We start from the raw sequence: 20037 nt of genomic DNA on the forward strand, positions 1-20037 counted from the left end.
CTGACTGATATCGACTCACTGATGCCAACTGACTCACAAACGGACTCGTTGACTTACACATAGAAAAAGGTAACCGATATTAGGTAACCGATATTAGACGGAGGACCCCAAATCAAGTGGTAGAGTTATTGGCATTCACGGTCGGTCAGCACATTCACAAAACGAGATCAGTGAGTGCAACAAAGGCTTCCAGAAAGATAATAAGGAGAAGACAACAGGGGTGAAAAGAGAAAGAGAAAGGAGGAGTTGCCCTTTTGATGTCACAACATGAATACTTGGCTCATGGGGTATGAAACCCTGGTTCAAATCCCATCTACCATTTCAAGGAATAACAAGGAAACCAGCACAGGAGGCCACTCAGCCCATCATGCCTGCAACACACCAAATATATCCATCAAAGTGACGTAATTTAATTGGGGGAATGAGGGAAGGAGTGTTGGGTGGGTGCAATGTGGCATAATCAGGGATATTCCAAGGGTGCGAAAATAAAAAAAAGATATGGGCAATATCCCTGGATGCTCACCTGGTTGAATAATGATGAGGAGGAAGTCAATATGGGATGGAATTAGCAAAATGAAAAAAAAAAGTGGTTTCAAATCCATATTTTAGGGAGCAACCCCCACCCCCAACCACATAAGACCCCCTCAGGTCTTTCTGTGGACCCCCTCAGACCCAAAATAACTTTTTATGCCATTAACAAATGTTGGTACATCACGGGTGATGAAGGTTGTTGTCTAGTTTCATCGGCATTGCATGTCGAGTTTCTCAGAAGAAAGAAAATACCTATTTTGGGGTACAACCCCCCGTAGATCACCCTCTGGCCTGATTTTTTTTTATGCTGTGAACAAACTTTGGTGCATACTGTACCAGTCAAAAGTTTTAGAACACCCCCATTTTTCGAGTTTTTACAGAAGTTTAAGCATTTTAATGTTTCAATGTACTCTGAAATTAAACCAGAGAACAAATAAACAATTGCAGATAAAAAAAGAAATCATGGAATCGTTTTGTGGAACAAAATGTAATAGAAATTTTTGACTCATCAAAGTCAACACCTTTTGCAGATATAACAGCCGAACATACTCGTGGCATTCTTTCCACAATGGAAATCAAATATTATTTGGAAAGTTCTTCCCAACACTGTTGCAGAAGTTCCCACAAATGTGTTGCACCTGAAGGTTGCTTTGCCTTCACCCTTCTCTCCAATTCATCCCAAACCAGCTCGATGGGGTTTAAGTCTAGAGACTATGCTGGCCATTCCATGATTTGAAGCCTACCGTCTTGTTCTTTTCTTCTAAGGTAGTTCTGACATAGCCTGGAGGTATGTTTTGGGTCGTTATATTGCTGTAGGATGAACCCCTAACCAACTAGATGTAGACCAGAGGGTATTAGATGGCGCTGCAAAATGCTGTGGCAGCCCTTTTGGTTCAGGGTACCAGTCACTCTGTGCAAGTTGCCGACTGAATCCAGCAAAAAAGCCCCAGATCATCGCGCTTCCTCCTCCATGTTTGACAGTTGGTGTCACACACTGAGGAACCATCCTTTCACCTACTCGACGGCGTACAAAAACCCTGCGTGATGAACCGAAGATTTCAAATTTTGATTCATCGGTTCATAAGACCTTCTTCCAGTTTTCAGTCATCTACTGGCGGTGCTTCAAGGCCCAGGCAAGCCTCTTTCTTATTTTGCCATCTTAGCAATCAATGGCTTTCTTACTGCCACTTAACCTGTCAAACCTGCAGCTCGAAGTATTCTCTTCACAGTTGAAACTAAGACTTCCTTACTTCGACCATTATGAAGCTGTGCTTCAAGCTGCTGTCCTGTGAACTGTCTATCATGCAAGCTGTTGACTCTCAGAAACTTGTCTTCTGATTGTGTTGTGGCTTTGGGTCTGCCAGACCTCTTCCTGTCAGAGTTTCCTCCAGTTTCCAAGTGTCTTTTGATGATGTAGGAAACTTGTACTCACTGAAACCTTGGCAACTGCAAGCACTGACACTGCAAGCATACCATATATGTGCATATGCAAGCCATCATTCGTTATCTGTGTATCAAGTTTGAACAACACCGGTTAATGCATGTTGAAGAAATGGTTGAAGACATGTTCGAGACCGGGTTTTTTTCCAACTAAAATAGCCGCCAGTTGACCAAATTTGATCACATCACAAAATAAACTGATGTGCATATGTATAGTACCATGTGTCGTCTTTGTGCCAAGTACAAATAAAATTGTTACATACATGTCCGAGATATGGTTGCGGACGCACACACACATGCGCGGACATGAAAATTGAGCCAAATCCATAAGCCCCCATTTCAGACCAAGTCCAATGGGGGTGAATAACACTTGACGGGTTGACTCAGCCTGCCATTCTTTTGAGGTTGGCAACATGAGTACCAATTTGCTCGGAAAAGGGAGCCATTGGAGTATCCTGCGACAAAGTGGTGACATCCAAGATTGTGCACCCAGCCAATGAAACTACCTCGGCAGTCTTATGCACCCCATGGTGTGAGGAGTATCGATCTGGTGTTGGTGTTGGCGCAGTGGCTTGGGCAGCGGCTTGGGATCCAAAAGGTCCTGAGTTCAAGCCCCGTTGGACCACTGAATCAATACACCAGGGGGTTGACTCAGCCTGTCATCCTTCGGAGGTCAGCAAAATGAGTACCATTGTACTGGGCCAGTGTATAACCCGGTGAAAATAGGTGTACCATATCCCTGTGTCGTCAGAGGCGACCAGGGTTGCGTCAGGAAGGGCATCCGGCGTAAAACAGGTGCCAAATCACGATGTGGATCATATGGATGATCCGCTGTGGCGACCCCTAACGGGAGCAGCCGAAAGAAGAAGAAGAAGAAGGTGTCAGGAGTAACGATCATCCATCAATTTGTTCTGTATTTCAGTAATATTTGTGCAACATTCAAACTCTTTGCTGAGATACATTTCTTTGTCCCTAGTTTTCCCCACCTATGGCCTATCGAATCACATTATGCATTCCAAGGCTTCCGCATTGTGGCTTTTCTATATCATGGTGTCTCGCTCAAATACTTTCCTGCACTCTTTTACTCTTGATTCACTTCTTCTCTCTTCATACTTTCAGTTCCGATTTGATCATGTCCTTTTCTCATTTGTTATTTCGTATGAATGTTAAAATTAACTTTGTCCAGAGAAATAAAATCATTATTGTTGAAGTTGTGAAAATATAACAGCACAAATGTACAAAGACAAAGGAGTTTCTCACATACCTTCCCACATTCTGTGCAGGTAATCTTCGATGCCAACTGGCCCTGGAATCTGTCATTTATGATGGAGTCCTCTTTCTGCTTGTGAATCAACCAGCTCTCCTCCACGATATCCTGATGGAAGAACTAAACACATGCATTAGTATAGGAGATGTCCTCTTCAATGTACACACAAAGTGTGTGATGTTTGACTACAAATCGAAAAACAAATTATTGCCTGGTGTTGGTTTAATGGTTAGGGTGGGGACTTGGGATCTACGGATGCAGAGTTCATATCCTGTTCAGCTGTTGAATTAATACCAGGTGGGGTTGACTCTGCCTGTCATCCTTCTGAGGTCAGCAAAATGAGTGCCAGCTTGCTGTTATCCTGTGTCAGAGTGGCGACCCCACTTGGAATGTGTCCGATAGCCTTGGAGATTGCTTAGATAGCACCAATGCTCTGCACAGAGAATGGTCCCAATGGATGGATGGAATTCTGGGACTAATGAAATTATTGCAGTCAGGGACATCTCCATTTTTGACATGAAAATGTCAGGGAAAGATGAAGAAAAGGTGGTTCACCAAAGATAAAATTAATGAAAGGGGGTTGTGGGGTGGGAGGAGGTGTATGAAAAAAATACTTCTAGTTCGTATCACGAAATACTGAATACTATTTTTGTGTTTGTCATATGTTGATAGCTCTGAACTGAATATCATTTGAAAATTATCGAATACACAGCAATTTTCTGTTTGAAAAAGGTTTTTCACAATTTTTTGGTGTTCTTATTTTTATACTCAATGTTTAAAAACAGTAAAGTAAAAAAAAATCTATCTGTGTAAGTCTTGATATGATTGTACTCACTGTTGGGATGACCGTCAGCACCTGGAAGGTTTATGCAGATGTTATCACACACACAAGGTTCAGCTCTTCATGAAGGCAGAGAAGACAGTCCAAATACTCCTGAGCATCTTGCTGCTCAAAGTTCGTAAACTGGTGAGAATAATTATCCACCAACTTCTGGCAAGGTGGAGGGAGATCGATGAAGAAAAACGGTGGAAAGTCAGTTTTCACAAGTCTAGCGGATGATACAATGGAATTCAATGTCTGACAAGAAATTTAAAAAGAACCGAACTTAAACACATGACGACCATGACTGATGCAGATTGTAAACAATCAGATTATTTTTTTAAGCATTCACTAATGAAGTCAACCGATTGAGGCATGATGTTTTTTAGGTTGTCCGTCCGTCCATGCAAATGTTCTCTGTTTTCTCTGCAACCACTTATCTGATTGACCGGAAATTTTCAACAAAAGTGCGAATCCTCGTGCAGAATCTTTCCACACTTATGATGTCATGAATCATGTGGTTCAGTGGCCATATTTGATTTTTAAGATAAAACGCTTCAAAAATATTCTTCTCCGAAACGGCTGAACAGATCAAGGGGAAACTTCACTCCCTGTTCTCCATGTCTTGGGGATACCAGGGTGTTCACGAATAATTAATAGGTCACATGGTCTGGCAGCCATATTGGATTCAATGACAATAATAAAAAAAAAAATTTCTCTTGAACCGCTTCATCAGTCAAAGTCAAACATCACAATTATGATCCAGTTGTCATGGGGCATATAAGATTTTAATTTCAACCTGATTGGACGCATGATCTGGCAGCCAAAATTATTTAATATTTTGAATCTGGGTTCAGGGATTTAAATTAAATTTGGGACAAGTATGTGTTATGATGTAATAATGTGGGTGGAGCGCTCAAATCTGGCAACGTTGTGGCGTCAAAGAGTGCCCTGATAATTTTTCTTTTTTTCACTGTTTGGCAAATTATCATTATAAATGGTCAAGAGTCATCTCGTTCCCATTTGCTATCATGGGTTGGTGCAGCTTAAATATCCTACAGTGCCATTCCTGAAAAGTAGGCAAGTTATCGCCAGCATCCTGAACGGATCACAAATTCCTGCTCTTTCTAACCTTCAGAAGGCACAGCTGCACTCACAGCAAATGATGCTTCCTGCAGCCATTTGCTGTATAATAAAAAGAAGATGACGAAGTAGTCTCACAGCAAAACAACTTTCTTTCTTTGGTGTGATGTGAGAACCTTCCCTTATATTACAGGTGATTATGAATGTGCAAAATGGAACTTCCATTCATATTTTGAATGTGTAATCGCAAAAACGAAAGTGAATCTTGACCATATTTAACCCAATATAAAAAATTATAAAATCCCATTCACGAAGCTCGGAATGTTATCCCATGAAACCTGCACCTGTTTACAGAAAGAACCACAAAATAATGCTCCGGCTTTCTTTCAACGTTTGCTTCCCTTCAGCTTTCGCGGCTTGATTGCGAGATTGTTTTCATGAGAGTACACTGTGAACCTCCTCATACCAATACAGATCTGTTTTTTGCTCCAAAGGGCAAACCGAATCTGGGTGAAGGCAAAGGTTATCTCTCCACCTGACCCAGATGGCTTATGGGGGTTTAATTCCTTCAAGAATGTCTTTCCTGTCAAACACATTGAGAGTTTGATGAGTATGAGGGGAAAAGCAGTGAAATATATTTTCAAATTGATATTGTGGACACTGGAGGTCTTTCGGTCTCTCAAGATGCTGCCTGCTGGTGTTGGACCCACCTGGGCAGCTCACCAATGCACTGGATCAAAACTACAACTTGACACCCTCAAACCTCTTTCTCGAAGTGAAGTAATGCAAAGTGTAATTTTGATCGTTATTTAATTCCCAGACCATGAACATAAGTTATTCTAATATTTAACTCCATATTGTAACTCCACATCCTGTATTTTATAACTTCCTCAGAAACTATTGAAGTAGTAATCTCTCAATTTATACTCCCTGATTATGCAAGACGGGTGTGTTCATTGGATTACGAGTTTGAAGGAATGAAAATTTAGCTCGAAGGTGGCGTACTTGAGCTGTGAGGTCTGAGTTTGATCTCAGTCAAGATGGGAACTGACTGGAAGCTGTTCATCTGGTGGGCTACAGACGGGATAATGTGTATAAGAGTATGTAATTATTTTTGAAGGTACATTGAAGCAACTGACATCTGCTGAGCATTCACTGGTCTAGGACTTCAACGATCCCGTTGTGCCTTTCAAAATGCGGTGGCAATAGTGTGTTGAGACCCTGGAAAACTCCGAATTCCTGTCCCGAATAACATGACACAGTGATGGCAAATCACCTTGTATATCCATTGGTGGTGTCTCCACTGCTTCAGCAGCATCTTCAATTCTTGGAGGAAGGTCCATAAGTATTCATGGCAACGATCTTATGACATAATCATTTGGAGATTCTATTTAATTTGGGTGCATAATATATCCTGTGACTATGTGGTAGCTGTGATTCAGAGCTAAGTCTTACACGTTGGAATTAAATAACTTTTGCAGCAACATTGATCTAAAAAAACCACTAAAATCATACAACTGTGAGAACGAACTTCACAACAAGCCATTATCGGACCAAGTTACGAACCGTGGAAGTACTCCAGTAGACCAAGAGTGTTTGCCAAACACTGGAGGACGCAATTCATATAGCAAGTCAGGCCGAGGTTCACAAGGCCAATGAATCCACCACGGGAATCGGTCTTCATAGCTTTGATCTAATGTTGGGTTTGGAAAGAGGAAACCAAAAAACAGGGTCATCGAGCTGAGAAATTGACAGACAATGTGCTTCCTTCACTTGTTTCCTGTTTCCTTCCTTCGTCTGTTCAACTTTCGCCAATATCTCAGTTAATACCTGTCTCCCGAGTACCTGTGTCTCACCTTTTCAATGCTTTGGTTTCCTTATAGACAGTTCACTCAACCTAATTAATCTCCTGTCGATATGCGAGTTGCTTTGGCAGCTCGATCGCATAGTGCACTCCAGACGACAATCATGAGGGAAAACCATTTGTTGGAAACAGAGATTGGATGATGATATGTCATATTTTGAGGGTGAACAAAATATCTGAAAAGGTGATGATGGTCACTTTGAAGAGGAAAAAAGTGAAGGAATAAAGAAGAAACGTGCAGGTAGGTAGATGACATTCATGTGTTCCATTTGTTTCTATATTTCTGTACCTTTTCAGCCTCAGGAAAATCCCCGGCAGCTGGTGGAGATTTGCCGTCAAAATAATTCATTTCTGGAACAGAAAGTTTTTGTTTGAGGAGAGTTCAGTTTTACAAAGATACAGACACTTGTACAAAGGAAAATGCAAATTGTGTTTGTTCTCACCTCTGATGGAAGATTGGCTCAGTGCAGTATCCGCTGGTTTCACTGCACCAGGGCAATGAGTCATTTTGTTCATTTCGATTGCAGACAATGATATCTTTGCAAAATTATCAGCCAATGGGGAACAATGCAATGCATCGCCTTTCACTGCAGACGACACCTCACTTGCTGGTTTGTCTGTCGATGGGGAAGGGGGTTCTGCTGCTCTAAACTGCAGACGTTGAGGTCTTTCCTCGTTTGTCTGCAGATGGTGCAGGAGGCTTTTTGCTGCTTTTAACTGTTGACATTGAGGTCTTTCCTTGTTTGTCTGCAGATGTGGAAAGAAGCTTTCTTCTCCTTTTAACTCCAGATCTTTCCTTGTTTGTCTGCAGATATGGATGGAGGCTTTGTTCTCCTAACTGTAGATCTTGAGATATTTCCTTGTTTGTCTTCACACGTTGAATGACGATTTACCTTGTATTGGACTGCAGACAGTGTTGTATTTCTTGGTTTGCCAGTCGATGTTGCAGGACCGCATACATTTCCTTGCACTGCAGCTCGTGTTGTCTTTAATTTTTTGTTTGTCAGCATTACAGGAGACTGTGCCTCAGCTGATGATTTCGGACATGCGCCATCTATAAGTACATCCTGATTCCATTCACTCTTCCCATGGGTCTTTGGCTTCTTTCGATGCCAAACCTTTTTTTCTTATTGCACTCTGTGGTAGTTTTTCACGAACACTGGAGCTGCAAAGAATGAAATCACAAGATGAGGAATTATCATATATTCGATGAGTTCAATTTACACTTAAAGATGAGGGTGAGGATGAGGGAGGTTTTCCTCTGTACTCTTGCACAAACATCCTCTCATCAAAAACAACTGTGTTTTTAAATATTGGCAAACTGTCCAGCAATTGAACAAATTCTCTTTTTCTTTGTCTATCCTAAACAATTGATTATAGCCATCTATGTATTTTCTGGCTCGCATGTGTGGGGGAAAAATTTATATTAATGTATTTTAAATTGCAACAAATGGAGTTTCAGAAATGTAACTTTTATGCTGCAAGTTGATTTGGCTGTCATTTCTGGCCAAAAGACTTTTGCCCTAAATGATAAGAAATGTGTTGTTCTGGAGCAGTGACCGAGCTGATAAATGAACCTTTGCTTAGAAAATGTACGAAGTGTCTTTTCGTCTAAAGGACACGTCTACAGTCTGGGTGAATATCCCCCAACCTCTCTCTCATGGAAGTATAAAATGCTTTGAAATCTAAAAGTTTGGAGTACAAGCACGTGAGGAAGTATAGTTTCTCAGTGGCTTGTACTCCTTGGAACTGACCAAGTACCAAGTTAGAATAAAACTCTCTGATGTAATGTAGAAGTGAATTGAATCGGGTTGGTCTAACTGTTAACTAAAGTAAGAATAAATGAAATAGAACCAAATAATATTGCAAACAAATGGGGATTTTTAAGTTCATTGTACAAGGGTGAGAAGTGTATGGTGTATAATTAGGAAATAAATTGTTTCACAAGGAAGGACTTGTGTGGACATCAGTTTTATCACCGTCGATAGGGTTTTTTTGTAGGATTTTATAATCAAATCGGATAAACGTTAAACTCTGTCTAAAGTCAAATAGGATTCCACAATCGGCCAGTTAGAATCCTTCAGGAGGACAACGATCACAACAAGGTGGGTTAAAAAAAAATCCACATCAGTTGGCGCCGAGACTCGGATTCGAACCGACGTTGGTGCGGTGCTTGTGACTGGAGGTGCTTAATCTGCCGGAGGCAGTGCCTGGAGGAACGACAAGTGCTTGAGCGAAGGTAAGGGAGAGCGCTCTCAGCAGGTAACGCATTTCGAACAAAGAAAAGTTCATTGTCAGATAATTTTATTGAGAGAAAGAAGAGGATCCGGCGGAGGGAGTCCATTTTAAAATAAACAATAAGTACTGTAGTTGTTTTAGAAAAGTGCTGGAGAAGAAGAGGAGTCAGATGACAAGAAGAGGCTCGTTGAGGAGCCAGACGCGTAATTAAATGGGCATGATGAAGCGACATGCCACATGTTTGCATTGATACGGACGGGCTGTGAGAGAGAGGCCGAGGACACGGCTGAGACGCCGAGATAGGGTTAAAATAGATAAATATTATAAGTTACCTGTTTGTAAGAGTTACTTTTTGTTCATTGAACTCACTGGAAGTTTGTTGGCAGTGAGTTTGTTATATTATATTGTGTGGAGGTTTTATGGATTTGTAAATGCAATGATTTGCACGAAACGTTTTGTAGAGTGCAGGAGACGATTAACCGGCTGGGAGCATGGTTGGTGATTTGCATTGAGATGCATGTGTTCCTGAGAGTAAAGAAAAAAAAAAAATGAAACTTGTGCAATTCCAATATTCACTGCAATGAAACGTGTTCTGTTGGGATTTTGACGATATTTTAACTCGTGCTGAGTTGAGCTGTGGGTCTGTTTGAAATGGCATGTTTTCCATTCTTGGCGCTGTATTTCCACACGAAGGTCACAAACTACACTGTGTGAGACCCCCTCCACTCGATCTGTGGGGGGTGGCCTATCTTTACACTGAGTCTATGTTCGAGCCTTTGCTTTAGGTGTGAAATTCGATTCATATGCAGATTCAAGAGGATGAGATAGAAATGTGATTGGTATTTGTCACGTGATCACACGCGAGTCTACGAGATGCAATGCTGTTTAGTGTATGTGTTGAAGCCATGACAGAGTAATGCAAACTGTGGGTTTTGCCTGTCAGAGTTTTTTCCTTTTTCTTCCCACTGGATGTGGAGAGAACTTCCTGTTCCTTGTTCCTTGGTGTTTGTGGCGCACCCTCTCGACTGAATCTGTTTAAAGTGAAGTCCATTTCGGAAAAAGTGTTGAAGTTTTATTTCACAACCATTGGGATTTTGAATAAATTGTGAAATAACAATTGTGAATGTGGATATACTGTATGTGATTTAAATGTAGAAACGTGATTTGGAACGATTTTAATGATTTGATGATGTTTAGCACGTGGGGCAATTCACAGATAAGTGATGATTCCCTCGGATGGACGTTAAAATATTGTTTTATTCGTCTGCGAATGTTGAGGTTACCTGAACTTGTGCTGTGAAGGCAATGGCAAACAACCTAGTGTAACCCTTTGATCGATTCAGTCAAGGTAAATTCATGATTTAATTTGATAGATGCTGAAGATTTAATTTTTCATTTATGGATTTTAAAAGGAAATATTTTGTTTTGACCAAAAAGTTGTTTAAGAGAGTGGATGTTTATTAGTCTGAAGTTTAAGATGCTTTTCCAAGACTGGGATAAAGATTGTGGAGGGTGAAGCTGCATGTTTAGACAGAGTGTTGGAGCTGCAATATAAATGATATTCGCCTGATAACAGATTTGACAAGTGATTTGACAATTTTTGAACAACTGTTTAAAATGATTTATTTGTTTTGATAAAAGAAAATGGATTCGTAATTGAGAAGGTCGGAGGAAGTGATAGATGGTTTGTGTATGTGAGTTGGAAAAATGGCAGCATGTTTGCTGTTTTGGTGAGAGAGAAGTGGATAGATGGAGAAATGTCAGAGATTTAAAATGTCGATGGAAATAGCAAATGAGATGGATGTTTTGAGTATACGTACAACTGGGATTTCTGTATATTTTAGCATGTTGTTTTGGGAAATAACAAGGAAAGGGATTAAAATATTGATATGACATATAATGCAAGTTAAATGCTTCCATAAGAATCCTTGTTCGTCTTGTAGAACATGTGCCCATGACGTTTATTGATTGGTGTTTAATTGATGCTTTGTTTGTTTCGGAGTGTTGAAAGCAGTCTTTGAAGCAATGTACGATTTCATCTAAATGAAGTTTGGAAAGAACTTCCACACAAAGATTGGACGATGGGAGAACCCAGATTTGAGTGATTGAGCATTCAACACATGATTATGCCTCCCCTTCCTGAGGAGATAAGATGGAGCAATGTGGGAAAAGAAAGAAAAAACCCACTGAGGAGAAGGTTGAGCAAAGTCTTAACGTCGGCGTTGTGTGGTGCCTGCGTGGAGGAATGTTCTCAGCCACACTCTCGATTGCCGCTCTGCAAATACATCGTGAACTTGCTGTGGTTGCTTCAATGTACGACAGGCCTGGAATTCCACACTGCGCTCCTTCAACCCAGTGTCCGGCCCAAACTTGTACTTGCCCACATCTACCTTCTCCTCAGCTCAAGGAGTGCTTCGATTGTGTTTCCCGTTGGGTGCCGCTCTATCCACACCCTGACCTGTTTATCTTCTGACTTCGGCTAGCATGTTTCCAATGTGTGACACATGCTGATGAACAGGCCATAAATTAAATGGAAACTCACTCATTTTCTGATATGAGCACACGCTGCCATTGTTGATTAAACTTGAATAATGGAAATCTTTTCTCCTTCAGGAATGGGACATGGCAATCATGTGTAAGAAAAATTATTCAAATTTTCCTTAAAAAAAAAAAAACGGGGGAGTGTGGGGGAAAAATTTATATTAATGTATTTTAAATTGCAACAAATGGAGTTTCAGAAATGTAACTTTTATGCTGCAAGTTGATTTGGCTGTCATTTCTGGCCAAAAGACTTTTGCCCTAAATGATAAGAAATGTGTTGTTCTGGAGCAGAGTGACCGAGCTGATAAATGAACCTTTGCTTAGAAAATGTACGAAGTGTCTTTTCGTCTAAAGGACACGTCTACAGTCTGGGTGAATATCCCCCAACCTCTCTCTCATGGAAGTATAAAATGCTTTGAAATCTAAAAGTTTGGAGTACAAGCACGTGAGGAAGTATAGTTTCTCAGTGGCTTGTACTCCTTGGAACTGACCAAGTACCAAGTTAGAATAAAACTCTCTGATGTACTGTAGAAGTGAATTGAATCAGGTTGGTCTAACTGTTAACTAAAGTAAGAATAAATGAAATAGAACCAAATAATATTGCAAACAAATGGAGATTTTTAAGTTCATTGTACAAGGGTGAGAAGTGTATGGTGTATAATTAGGAAATAAATTGTTTCACAAGGAAGGACTTGTGTGGACATCAGTTTTATCAGTGTCGATAGGGTTTTTTTGTAGGATTTTATAATCAAATCGGACAAACGTTAAACTCTGTCTGAAGTCAAATAGGATTCCACAATCGGCCAGTTAGAATCCTTCAGGAGGACAACGATCACAACAAGGTGGGTTAAAAAAAATCCACATCACATGAAAGACTCAAGGTATGCACACTCGTCTCTGAGCTGCCTAGCCTGGCCTCAAATCTCAAACCATTCAGAAAATGCCATCCTGGTGTTTCAGAGGCAGGCAAGGCATCGATGTGTTTGTCCGTCCCTTAGATGGACATTAAATAGGGTGTCCCTCATGCCAACAATTGTTGGAGCACGTTAAAAATACCCTGGTTTCTTCCACGAAGAATAAGTTTCCATTGAAATTTGTTATTTGTTGAGGTTGATGAGTAGTCACCGAAATCAGCTTCTGTCCGACATCAGACCTTGCCAGCTGGTTCATGAAACACTTGTGCCAAAACCTTTCCTGAGCCTAACCAACAATAAGGTGAGAAAAATAGGGGCTGTTGGTTGCAGTAGAAGTGATAGGAGTAGTCGTAGTAGTCGTCGTCGTGCTTTTGTTGGAATTGCCACAATTCCATTTAACGTCGCTCGCTATCCTCACCTCTGCTAGTACAAGGTCTTGACTGCAGTTGGTAAGGTGGAGCATTTTAAGAGAAAGCAGCTCCAAGAGAGAAAGGAAAAGGAAGAAAAAACAAATTACGAAAATAACACATTTATACGAATAATTTGTACGAATATACAAAGTGCCAAGTGGAGAGATACCATAAAGTGCTTCGTTTGAAGTCCAAGTTTCCTGAATATTTTGAACAGTGTTGCCATATTCTGTCGCCTTATATTTGGAGACAATGTGTGAGTGTATCAAGCCTTTCAGGCTCACAGCACTGAGTTCCACCACATTCCTCTCAATTTTCACCTTCCTCGTTTCATATATTGCCATCTTTGCACAAGTTAAAATAAAGTTGACAAGGAGATCCCGTGACTTGCTCTACTTCTTAACCGGGTGTCAGATGACAAAGTGTTGGTGAGAAGTGAAGCTAGAAGCGCAAAAGAAAGTTTTTCATCAGCAAGAAAATTGGCTGAAGATGGCAAAATTGTAGGTTCATGTGAAATACCGTTTCTCTTTCACCACAAAAGCAGCATTCCTCTAGCAGCATTGTGAAATGCCGCAATCTCAAACTTTGGTCCACCATTGTTCTTGGCGTTGGGTAAACATTTAGTGAGCCACAACATGGATGACTTTGAAAAGTAAGTGGAAGAATCTCACGCTAGGGAGTGTCCCATCGGGTTGCAAGAGCCATGTTGTGGAGCGAATGCATGACCAGCAGTTATATGTTCTTCCTTGACAGCCCAAGGAAGGACATTTACCTGCACCAGGGGGCCAACCCAAGTTGTGTGTGGGTGGTGGCTGAGGGAGCTCACAATGTCATGGTTCGATTTCCAAATCCATGGAGTTGCTGTTGGACATCTGCAAAGTTCGATCACCCTCATTGGGATTCTCCAGAAACACTGTTGAAAAAGTATGACGCCAATGAGCACCATTGCAGTGCAGGATTCGCATGCAGGTCGCGTTGAATGGTCTTCAGCCTGGATGTGTGGTAGTGGCTTCGAAGGCAGGGAAAAGACTGCCCACCTTCATCTCAGGGAAAACTAAGAATGCCCAAGGAAACCCAGTGTTTGCCATTCCAAAAGTAGTCCAATAACTTCGTCTGCATCTCAACCAGAAACTTCTCTAAAATTCTTATGCATGAGATGTTGAACATCAACGTTGGAATGATAAATTGTTTAATGAGGAGTGTTTTCCCTCCCAGTGACAGGACTTTTAGCAGCCCACTCCAGTCTCTCAACTTTGCTTCTACCTTGTCCCCAAAAGTGTTCCAGTTGACAAGTGGTGAGCACCCACTTGAGATGGACAAATGCACCCCCAAGTATTTTAGCTCATTGTGACTCCATGTCAATTCCTGAAAAAGTTTTGGGAACTCTGTGATCTGCATTGGTCCAATCAGAAGCCCAGAACTTTTCCTCCAATTTATTGTCACAGACGATGCTGCTGATTAGACCCACTGACAATCATAAATGGCTTGCATGTCCCTTGCACTGCTGTCAAAAACAAGGATGTCATCTGCGAATGCAGAAAGTATGAGGGAGAGCCTGTTGTTTGGTACCACCATACCAGTTAGCCTTCGCCTCATCAAACAAAGGAAGGGATTGATGCACAGGGAATAAAGTTGGCCGGACAAGGGACATCCTTGTCTTATTATTCTTTTGAATGGAAAGGGGGCGATCAAGTGACCATTGACTTTAACTAGACATTCTGCCGACATGTACAACGTCTGGATGTATCTCCTCCCCAACCCAAAAGTTAGCATGGTGTCAAAGAGGTAATCGTGGTTCATTTGGTCAAAAGATTTCTCTTGATCCAAGGAAAGGAATCCAACTCGAGTCTGAGTCTTGTCCACATACTGGATTACGTCTCTGACCAGGGATATGTTGTCAAATATTGTTCTGCCAGGGATGGCATATGACTGGTCAGGGCTGATTATTTTGGTTACACCAGTCCCATTCGATTTGACAGCATTTTTGCCATGATTTTGAAGTCCATGCACAACAGAGGCACTGGCCGATAGTTCCTTATATCTTTCAAGTCACCCTCCTTCGGAATCAAAGCCAAGGTTGCTCGCCTCCAAGACAGTGGCATTTGGCCAAATCGCATGCTTCCTGAGCTTCACTAAGGTAGTCAAGTCCGATCAAATCCCATACTTCGGTGTAAAATTCACAAGACAAGCCATCCACTCCAGGGGACTTATCCAGCAACAGGCAATGCAGAACAATTGTTCATTCTCCCAGAGAAAATGGAGCTTCGAGTCGCTCTCTGTATTCTAGAACCGTTTCAAGGAGGCCGTTCCACAAAGTGCCACAAGCATCCGCATCCGCATCCACCTTCCCACCTGAGTAGAGTTGAGCATAAACACCTCAAATTCGTTCATGAACACACTACGGATCATTGAACAAGGAGCCATCTTCTGCCAGAACACTGGATATCATCCAAAGTTGACCTTTGCACTTTTCCAAAGTTTTGAGATAACTCAGGGCATATTCATCCTCAATAAGAAACTGCAACTGAGAGCGAACAAATGCTCCTCGTGCCTGAATAAGACGACATGCTTTGAGAGTGCTCTTCTTTTCCTCATAAGCACGCAATTCAGCAGGGCTGAGCGTGGTAAAGTGACACTCAAGATGCAACAATTCCTCTTCGAGCTCAGCAATTTCTCCTCCAATTGCTTTTCTTGATCCATATGAGTATTCCTGGCATAACAATTTCAGTCGTGCTTTCCCAACATCCCACCAGAGTCCAAGTGAACAAAAATCTCCTTTACTGTCCTTCCAGGCTTGCCAAAAGTTGCTAAAGTTTAACAAAAAAAAGCTTCATCCTTGATCAAGTTATTGTTGAGATGCCAAAACCCAGTGCCATGCCTTGCCTCAGTCAGGGAAAGATGAATCCAGGCCAGATTATGGTCTGCAAAATGTGCAAATTTTATACCGGAGCAACATACACTCCTGCACCAACAGTGAGACAAGTAAAATCAGTTCAGTCGGGTTTGCGAGATATGACCACCCTTGATACTTGTGGAAGTAAATGATGTATCTGTGGGGTGCTGCACACACCAAATGTCTTTCAGGTTGAACAGTGTTGCCACTTGTTGTAATACCTTAGCAGAAGGACTGTGTGGCTCTTTCCCAACTCTATCTAGGGAGGGATTGAGAGTGTAATTAAAATATCCTCCAAGAATCACACACTCTTCGTCGGGCAAGGTGAGCATGAATCTCCACATGTGATCAAAGAAGCGCACCATTGCAGCTCCTATACATGGTAAATAAATGTTGTCGAAGTTCACAACAAAATCTTCAAACCTTACCTTGACAAGTAACAAACGACCCAAACTGACTTCATTTACAAGAAGTATTTCAGGTTTCACACTTGACGAAAAGAGGATAGCCACTCCGCAAGATGTATCTGTGAGGTAAGTGAAAAAATGCCAATCCTTGCCACTGACTTTCCCATCAGAAGGCAGCCTCTTGGGTTGTATGGGTCTCCTGCAGAAGGCGACTCCAAGTTTCTCCTTTAAAGATAATGACAGAACTTGGTGCAAATAAAATGCATCTTCACACCCAGAAACCATTCAGTGATCACATTCAGATCACACATTCAGTGATCCCAGGCAAAAAGATAATGCTGTCATGACATATAATGAGAATTATGGAAGGAGAAACACAGTCGAAGCCAACTCATGCTTAGCCCCATAACGTAGCAACTTTGCAAGAAACTTCCCGATTCAGACTTGCTCAGCCGAACCTGAAGTCTTCCTTTTTGTCCATCTCTCCTCAGTATATCGGGAATGCACGAGTGTTTTGTAGTCTTTCCACCGCTTTAAAGCAGTTTCAACTTTTTTCCGACTGTGCAAACTTTGCTCAAGGAACTGCAATATTTCATGGCGAGGAAGACACAAATGATGCCCTGAGGGCAGTTCCAAGTCAATGCCTGTTCATGATCCTTGATCCCCTTCCCAGTCACCGATGCTCTCCTCATCTTCACTGTCTGGGAGCTCATGGTCTTTCTCCTTTGGTATATCTGCAATGTATGACAAATCTTCTACCTTGTCGTGACTTAAAACTGACTTTACACCTTCTCCTAGTGACACAGATGAACACTCCATTGGTACTAACGAAGTAGTCGTTGCATCACCGCTTGGCAAAGCTATAGGGATTGAAGATGCTTCGATGGTAGGGACAGGAGGATCATCCGTTTGAGGTGCTACGGTAGAACTCTGCTTGACTTCACTGTCTACATCTACTGTGGACTTGTGGCAGCACTCCAGACCTCGGTCAGTGCAGGTAATGCCTTTGTCGCTTGGAAGACTGGAACCTTCTGTCTGTCTGTCCCAACATGAAGGGGTTCTACAGTATCTTTTGAAGCTTCAGTGGTGGTCCTTTCATGCAGAACCACTGCCTTGGATGCAGCAATCATTGAATTATGATGAATCCTCATTTCAGTTGTTTTTGGTTTGTCTGGATGTACTGTGTTAGCGACAGACATCTGTCTCATTTGACTCGGACAGGTCAGGAGATGCCACAGAATCATTCTTCATGACCATGCCAGGCTTGTTGGATGTTCCATCTTTCTGTTCACTCAACAAGTCTTTGGGTGCATCTGGCAGCAAAGACTTCCGATGATCTGTAACTTCAGGAACAGCATATTCCTCATTTTCCATTTCCACAAATTTGGTCACAATTTCTGTCTCCTCCAAAATACTTGAGCTTGCGGATCACTTCAAGTTCTTGTCGGCTGCGTCTACAACGTCAGTTTGATCAGCAGTCCCTTTGTCTTCTGGTTCTGATGTTCTCTTCTGCGCTCTCTTTCCCTTCCCCACCCACACTGTCTGCCATTGATCGTCAGCAGAAGAAGGGCCAGGATGAGAAGACAATGCAGAAGCTTCTGGAATGACACTTTTCTTTTCCTTTGGCTTGTTAAGGTACCAAAGAGCAGAAACTTCATTTAAGATAGTGGGGCAGTCTGCTCTCATGTGATCCTTTGCCTTACATACAAAAGAACAAGGCTCATTGGTCATATGAAATATCTTGTAACTCTTCCCTTCAAAAGGAATAACAAAGGATCCCTCACATTCCATGTCATTTCTCAACTCGATATGAGACTTGTCTTTTGAAAGTCAGGATATGAGGTAGGACAGGCTCACGATAACCGAGAGACAGGGGCCTAATAGGTGATCCTCGCACTCCCAATCGGTCCAGGAAAGGCACAAATGCATTAACGGCCATGAAAGGAGGAGGTATGTTGGACAAGGTAATCCGTGTACCAAGACTCGAGAGCGCATTGACTTGTACAAATAATCCACCCACAACAATCCTTTTCTGTATCGCCTTATTTGCTTCAGCTTCGGATTTGAGGAAGAACACAGCCCTTCCAGACATTTGAGGCAGCAACTATTGTTGATGGACCAACGACATTCGCCATTTCCTTAACATTTGCTTCCATTGGGATAGCTTGTCCCATCTCACATCTCACTCCATGTTTCCTTGTCAACACGTTAAATGGATGTGTGGAGCTGCTCACACTTGCTTGGCCAGAACATCTCGCGGCAACGCCAGCCCATTCAGGATTCATCGACATGTTTAAAATACCGAGATATATCTTTTACAAACAAAACTGCTCACGAAATAAAGGACAGTGTGATTAACCTGAAGGAAAACAAACGTTGAAAAACGCGATTTTTAAACAAACTCGTTCGAAACAAACATTACTCAGCTCATTCACAATGTTGTGCTATTTATCACGGAAAAGGGTCATAAAGTAAAAAAACAAAGGGAATTCTAAACGATATTTTATCGATAACGCCACAAGTCAAGCTAGGCCTCAACACAAAACGTCTCATTAAAGAACGAAAACACGAAAATAAAATAAACAAACGAACCAACTCGGTTCAGAGAACCAAAACAAAACAAAAATACCAATAGAACCCGAGTAGTGGGACTACAATGATGAATAGTTGGAGCAACTCGAGGAGCAGCGAAGATACGAGGAAACTCGAGGTAGTAGTTGTCGTCGTCGTCGTCGTCAACAAGGAACTCGGACTGAGGAGGAGGACATTTGGCCCAACAAGCCTGCACTGTATCTAAACCACATGAATCAATGTAACAGTTTATCAAAACAAATTCACCGAGGGAGAGGGTGTGGAGGTGCAGGAGTGGGGATGAGGAAAGTGGAGTTAGCACGGACATCACCTGGGTATTTATACACATGAACAATTGCACAACAAATACATTATATTTAATTTAAAATATAAACTAATTGTTATTATTAAACATTTTTGGGGGTGCCAGGGGGCGGGGGGGGGGGTGAGGAGGATGATGATGAGCAATCAACAAGCCCCGACAGCCCGTTCACCTTTTGAAGAGACTCAGAGATCTATCAATCATGACACATACATCCAATCACCGATCCATATCTCAGTTACCAGCTCCCGACAATTCCTGTAAATAACAATGTTATGTCCCACTCCCTCGATCCCCACTGATTCTCGGTACCTATCTCATTCCAATTTAAACGTATCGACTGTTTTTGCTGCCATTACCTTTCCACAGACAACCTTTGCAGTGTCATCCACTCTCTGATTGAAAGACCCTTAATTACCATCTTAACTCTACTCTTATTTACTCTCAGGGTGCAGACCTTGGTCTTGTCACTTGATCTCCCTTCTGCAAGAAACCTCTTCTGTAGTTATTTTGTGTATACCCTTCATTATCTTCATCATCTTGTTGATATCCACTCCCAGCCGCCTTCTCTCCAATGTATGAAATCCTGTCTCTTACAGCCACTCCACCAAGTCAAGTTAACCGAGACCGGTAATTCATCAATCTCAGTACGCTATGCTTAACCATCATGGTGGCTCTGTCCTTCCTCAGATCTGGTCAACCAAGCTGTACACTATTGCAGGTGAGGCCTCATGAA

The 20037-nt window shown here is 41.9% G+C and overlaps 1 protein-coding gene and 1 long non-coding RNA gene across 2 annotated transcripts in view; both read right to left on the reverse strand.

Moving 5' to 3' along the window:
- Positions 1-4217, reverse strand: part of KRR1 (KRR1 small subunit processome component) — a 39889-nt gene extending 35672 nt beyond the window's left edge. The window contains exons 1-2 of the mRNA XM_085873390.1: positions 4074-4217; positions 3236-3358 (exon numbers count right to left, since the gene is read on the reverse strand). Coding sequence (XP_085729516.1) covers positions 3236-3245 — 10 coding nt within the window. The 5' untranslated portion in view covers positions 3246-3358; positions 4074-4217. The remainder of the gene's footprint in view (positions 1-3235; positions 3359-4073) is intronic.
- Positions 4218-6842: 2625 nt separating this feature from the next.
- Positions 6843-19308, reverse strand: LOC147029901 (uncharacterized). Its single transcript, XR_015056127.1, has 3 exons — positions 19038-19308; positions 7449-8170; positions 6843-7356 (listed from the first exon to the last, which is right to left on the reverse strand). It is a non-coding gene; the product is annotated as an uncharacterized LOC147029901 (long non-coding RNA).
- Positions 19309-20037: the final 729 nt, after the last annotated feature.

This window comes from Eptatretus burgeri, chromosome 3, assembly GCF_056783735.1.
Source record: "Eptatretus burgeri isolate ZD-2024b chromosome 3, Ebu_testis_v1, whole genome shotgun sequence".
NCBI lineage: Eukaryota > Metazoa > Chordata > Myxini > Myxiniformes > Myxinidae > Eptatretus > Eptatretus burgeri.